The sequence below is a fragment of the Dryas octopetala genome, chromosome 9 (genome assembly GCF_963921425.1).
Source record: "Dryas octopetala chromosome 9, drDryOcto1.1, whole genome shotgun sequence".
Lineage (NCBI taxonomy): Eukaryota > Viridiplantae > Streptophyta > Magnoliopsida > Rosales > Rosaceae > Dryas > Dryas octopetala.
Window position 1 is genome coordinate 8,198,323 of NC_141374.1, and position 6,509 is coordinate 8,204,831.

General features: G+C 34.4%; 1 protein-coding gene across 1 annotated transcript; it reads right to left on the reverse strand.

Moving 5' to 3' along the window:
• Nucleotides 1-5,053: 5,053 nt before the first annotated feature.
• LOC147273648 (olee1-like protein) lies at nucleotides 5,054-5,758 on the reverse strand. The gene is made up of 2 exons (XM_086228252.1): nucleotides 5,602-5,758; nucleotides 5,054-5,400 (listed from the first exon to the last, which is right to left on the reverse strand). The coding sequence occupies exons 1-2, from the start codon at nucleotides 5,756-5,758 to the stop codon at nucleotides 5,054-5,056; spliced, it is 504 nt and encodes a 167-aa protein (XP_086084378.1).
• Nucleotides 5,759-6,509: the final 751 nt, after the last annotated feature.

The window sequence follows — 6,509 nt, forward strand, 5'->3', positions numbered from 1 at the left end:
AGCTCTAACCACTGGAACAGTGTGAGCTACTGAAACAACTGGATCGACTAGTGTGAGCTATTTCCAAATAAAGAAACAAAAAATGAAAAGTAAGAAGACGAAGAGAAACGTACAGATTTTTTACTTCTTAACACATGCCACTGACGTCGTACCAAGATCACTGGGTAAGAGAAACAGAAAGCACCACTGGATTTTGGGTATTTTTGAAGAACCTCATACCTCTAAGGTTTAGGGTTGAATTCTAAGTCACTTTTGTACGATCATGATTTGAGAGATGATAACCCATTATAATAATGAAATTTTTGCACGAAGAATGAAATTGGCGGAAGAATGAAAACTCATAAAAAAATCTGGAGTTAACAACATTTCTCTTGCGTGGTAAAGGTTAGGGATTTTAAGGCGTAAAGGTAACGTTGCAAATAAATAAAATCAGGTGTTTTGTTTAAATTAGACAAACTTAACATCTTATGCAACATTTTATCAAGTAAATGTTATAAATATTTATGATTAACAGCATTTATGTATTAAATGTTGTAAATTTAATGTTACAAAAAGTTACTTTTCTTGTAGTGACGCTAGGACTTGGTAAAGTCTAGGCTTGAATCTTGAGGATGGAATTGATGGTGATTATACGTTGAGGTTATTATTTAAGACGAGAATGATTTGAGAATATTATTGAGGTTAATAGTTGACGACTAAGCTTTTGATTTGTGGAATGATTATTATTTATTGATGGGTTTTGATTTGAATACTAGGATTTATGATTTTATCTTGATGCTTGGATGATTGGTGATGGAATTATTATGTGATTGAGTAATTATCGATTTTATTGTGGATTATTTTTGAGTATTGGAACTTAAAGAATTTTGAGGATTATTGTTTAAGTTATTTCACTCATACATGCTCTAGTGAGCTTACCGGGTTGTTTGTTTGAATGACCCGGTACACCATGGTTGTGGTGTAGGGTTTGTGCATGTTTGCAGGTAAAGCAGGCTGAGGAGGCAGTGAGGAGAAATTGAGGCAGTGGGACCCGCTTTGTTTTGAATTAACTGATTTTATACAGTAACTTTTACATAAATGTTTGTTTTTGGGTTCGCACTCTGATTTATCAAATGTATTTATTTATTATGTTAAGTGCATGGCTCATTCTTTGAAAAGAGGTTTAAAGGGCAAGTTTCAGTGTATTTATGGGCTCGAGGATCGGGGTGTTACAGTGAGTGTCGTACAATCACAACTAAATTTATAATTGAGACTACATTAGCTAACTTCAAAGACAATATAAAAGCCTCAAGCGCAATTTTGTCAAAACCTTATAAATTTTAACTAGGGTTAGTTACAATTACATACCTTAACTATACACCACTTTGCAATTTGGTACCTCAAGTTCAAAAAGTTGCATTATGGTATCTCAACTATGAAATATCGTCAATTAAGTACCTTCGTTATTCTGACCGTTAAAAAGTCCGTTAAGTACTGACTTGACAATAACGTGGCACACATGGACTCTACCACTAAGTGTTGAAATTGTTTTTTAAAAGGCTTTTTACCATGTTACCTACCTAAACTTTGACATGTTTTTCACTTCACCACCTAATAAATTTTTTGACTCGATGTGCTACCTTAATTTTTAAGAAAATTCAATGTAAGACCTCTGTCCAGTTCCGTCACATTTTCTATTAAAAATAAGGGTATTTTGGTCTTTCTATGTTAATTTATTGTTCATTATCTTCAACCTCAATCCTCATGTTTTTCAGTTTTTATCTCAACTTTACTCATATTTTTGACTCATCAAATATCCATCAAGATTATCAATCTTATACTCATTTTGAAGTTATGAATTTCGTAATTACAACTATATAAAAATAATTTAATAGGAAGTTATATATGAAACGCGAGATAATTGGTCACAAACTAGGTTACCCGAAACTGCCAAATTTTCCAAAAAAATTACAGATTTTCCAAATTTCACCCAACTTCAATTTCCTTCAAAATTGAAGGAAACTAATTTCCTTATTAAGCTATGAGCGTGCCGAGAGTCTAACTATTGTGCCAAGAAGCAAAGGAGAGTGGCGGCAAGGATAATTGTGCAAAACTTTGCCATTGTTAATTAATTTAGCCCTGCTTGCTTAATTTTCTTGTTTGGTTGAATATCAATTTAGATTCAAATGATGAATGTATATATTTATATATGTGTGTGTATATATATATATACATATGCATGTAGATAAAGTAGTGGGGTTTCTCTCTCTCTCTCTCTCTCTCAGACGGAGAATCAAACAATACCTACGTTTATTTTCGAAAATGTGTTTTACAGTTTTATTAGTGCTTGTTTTTCTGATGTTTACAAGTAATCAAGAAAATTATTTTGACTCACTCTTGTCGTCCTGAATTAACTCTAAACCTTGAATTAAAAAAAAAAAAAAAAACTCTGTGGTCATTATAATTTTGTTATTTTTATTATTTTATCAATCTATATCTTTATAAATATATTTACAATCAGACCCCTTCAAGTGTGAGATCCCACATTTAAGGTTATTTGTGAGATGGGGTGAATGGGCCCACACTATGTAATTTTTCAACAATCCGAATCGTTTATTTTTTAAGCCTCTATTCATAGATCATTCCTGCAAAAAATTAGTCAAATCAGAAATCATTTTCCTGTCTAACGTTGATCAAACAAATCGACGGTTTTGTCAAAAATATTTGGTTAGTTTATTTGTTTGATCAAAGTTAGATAAGCAAATGAATTCTGATTTGGCTAATTTTTTGTACGGATGATCTTTGAATAGACACTTAAATAATAGACGGTTGAGATCGTTGAAATACTATATGGAGTGAGCTCTATGAGGGATCCCACAAATAAAATTATTTATGGGATCCCACATTGGAAGAGACCTGCATTTATAATATTATATATCTATCTCTATATATAAAGAGGGAGTACGTCTTGTATGTCGTTCTGCTGTGACTTTTTCTCCATTCATGCGGTGTGAAAGGGCACTATAATTTATAATTCATGCCTTATGGTATTGTCTGTAACAACTGGGGTGCACCATGAACTCTTGTGTCTAATGTTTTATCTATCTATATATAAATATATATATATTTATATTTATATATCCATCTCTATATTTATACAATAGCCTTCGAATGAGGGATCCCCAGTGGGGTCTACACAGGTCGTTTTGTTTGGATACAAACTGTCCATTTTTTACATCTCTATTTATAGATTATTCCTGTAAAAATTCAGTCAAATCGAAAATCGTTAAGATATCTAATTTGGATCAAACAAATGGACGAAAAAACAAGTTTGTCTATAAACACCAAAACTTTGACTGGTTAATCAAACGGGTTAATGATTTTTGAGGGATCCCTCATTTAACACTAAATGAGAGATCCCTTATTAATTGGAAAGCCCCTAGTATTTATATATCTATCTCTATATATATAGAGGGAGTACGTCTTGCATGTCGTTCTACAGTGACTTCTTCTCCATTCCTGCGGTGTGAGAGGGCTGAAGAATTTATAATTCATGCCTCATGGTATTGTCTGTAACAACTGGGGTGCACCACGTACACTTGTGTCTAATGTTGTAAAATATTACTCTTAACATATTTTATATATATTGGAGCTTCGGTTAAGAGATCCGTTAATTAATACAAAAATAAACAATTAAGAATCTAAAAAAACTAAAAAATAGTGGAGTGGAGTGGAGTGGAGCCGAGAGGCATGCAGGGTAGGGGAACAGGAGGATAGAGAGGGGCAGTGCACATGGGAGAGGGAGTTAGGGGAATAGAGAGGGGCAGTGCATGTGGGAGAGGGAGTTAGGGCATGTGGGAGTGGGGATAGGGGAATGGAGATGGGCGGCTTATTTAATTTTCTGAGATTCGATTCGCAACGTACATAAGACGTGATACATATGCATATGTATAAATACATATGCATATTAATTCACTCAACAGAAAACACCTAGCTAAGAGATCGAGTGAGAATGGGTGTCAACAGTCGTCCTGGCAATACATTGTTTGCCTTCGCCATGTTCATCCTCTTATTAGTGGACCAAAGTCCACATGTGTTGGGATTTTTAGAGAAGATGGAGGTGACCATCTTCAACGAATTGGAGGGGAAGACAAAGATAACCCTTCACTGCAAATCCAAAGATGGTGATGATTTAGGGACCCACAAACTTGCTTACGAACACAAGTTCAATTGGAAGTTTCGGAACAATTAATTGGTTTTCCAACACCATATTTACCTGCGACTTTGCCTGGCACAAGTCTACAGGCGGCCAAAAAGTCTCTGGCAACTTTGAAATATACAGGGCCAGCAGGGATGAGGAGAGGTGCACGTCGTGTGTCTGGTTTGTTAGAGAAGCAGGCCTCTATTCCCGTGATGATGAGAAACACGTTGAGGAACTTTTCTACACTTGGCCTGAGCCGTAGTATGCATATATGGATCAATGGATGGAACTTGGAAGACAATATCCTCACCGGTTGGGCCATTTGGTCTAACTTTGGTTGCACTGTAACCTCTTAATTAATAGTTAAATAAAGTGAGGTTTTTCCATCTGCTTTAGTGCCTAAGCTTTCTAGAGCTGGGTAGTTTGATTTTCCTCTTTAGGTGTGCAATTATCTAGCTTGCATCATCAAAGTAGCATGATTCAATCCAAAATCAGCTCCTAAAAAATGTGAAACATAAAAAACTTAAATAAAATATTTAATCACAATGGTATTTTGGAAACAAATAAACCAATATAACTATTAGAAAACGTACAAAAATATATCAGCTCAAATATGGATGCTGACCTCGATATATATAAAGTCAAAGGACTTATATCAATTTTAATCTTATGTACAGTAAGTCTTAATAAATAGTATTCAATCTTATTTGACGATTACAACGATAAACCCCACGTTACACAATATAAAAAACAAAATTCGGGCATGCATATGCGTGAGCGTGCCGACAGTCTAGTTATTATTAAGGAAACTAATTTCCTCTTATTAATTGATTAAAACATCACTCGAAAGGCCAAGATTCATATTTTATTAATTTATTCCCTTTCTTTCCGTTTGAGAAGGTCTTTGCAACCAGGAGCCTCTTCCTTTGGTTGGAAACCCATTGGGGTGGCCACATATCTCATGGTGGTCGGTGCTGCGTTGCCGGATGAGTCGATCACTTTTGAGTTGGCCTCAACATCGAAGTCGATTTCTTGGGGAGACACCTGACTAGATACCTCATTACATTTAGGATTGTTGCTATCCACTAGAGCGATCGCACACGCGGCGTTCTCGTATCCAAGTAGATGCCACGAGTACTGTCCGTTGTCATTAGTCGTAGTCTTGTCAGTCCATGTTACCTTCCCATCTTTATCTTTGCACTGCAAACCCACTGTTGCACCTGTACGTGTAAATGTCTGTGAGGTTACATTCAAGAATTTATAGCTCTTAGATTTTTAATATATGTCTAGAATTTGAAACAAGTAAAAGCAAGCACAACAGATCGAGAAACAAAAATATCATTACATGCATGCATGCATTGTCATTGCGCGTAAGAAATTGAAGATTAAAATCAATGAAATGTATGTAGTTTAATGTATACCTGGGAGATGCTGATCCACTGGGGTTTTATGCCTTAATTTGCAATTGTCGCAATAAACGGTACCAAATATCTCAGTGTTGACACCACAATAAGCTGAACCAAAGAGGGACAAGAAGCAAAGGGTAGTGGCAAGGATAATTGTGCTAGACTTTGCCATTGTTAATTAATTTCGTCCTGCTTGTTTAATTGTCTTGTTTGGTTGAATATCAATTTAGATTCAAATGATGAATGTATCTATATATATATATATATGCATGCAGATAAAGTAGGGGGGTTTCTCTTTTCTCTCTCTCTCTCTCTTTCTCTCTAAGGCGTAGAATCAATCAATACCTACGTTTATTTTGGAAAATTTGTTTTAAAGTTTTGTTAGCGCTTGTTTTTCTATTGTTTACATGTACGTAATCGATTTAGAAAATTATTTGACTCGCTCTTGTCGTCCTTATTTAACTCTAAACCCTGAATTAAAAACAAAAACTTTGTGGTCATTATAATTTTGTTATTTTTATTATTTTATATATCTATATATTTATATATATCAATCTCTATATATATAGATAGATAAAAATAGATTTTGGAACTGTTTGTTTTTGTCAGAGGTTTTGGGACTTTTTAAAACTCAATTTGTTCATTACTTTCCCCCTAAATCTTAGAAGAAAAAGAAACAATTGAGACCGTACACAAAATAGGGCAACACTCCAAAAAGAGAACAACTGACTCCATCCGTTTTAAGTGTCGCAATGATTACTAACTTGGATTTGAATTTTTCTTTTGTTCCCTAACATCAGATAATTAATAAATGATTAGAATTAAAAATCAAATGAAATTTAGAAAATTCGTTCCAAAATTATTATTTTTATTTGGAGAGCTATTAGAGGGGTGTTGCCGTGTGGGGTAAGTCTTGCACGTCT

Coding starts and splice junctions, on each gene's coding strand:
- LOC147273648 (XM_086228252.1), bottom strand. CDS start 5,758: ATGGCAAAGTCTAGCACAATTATCCTTGCCACTACCCTTTGCTTCTTG. Junction 5,401..5,601: donor AGTGGATCAGCATCTCCCAG/GTATACATTAAA, acceptor TTACACGTACAG/GTGCAACAGTGGGTTTGCAG.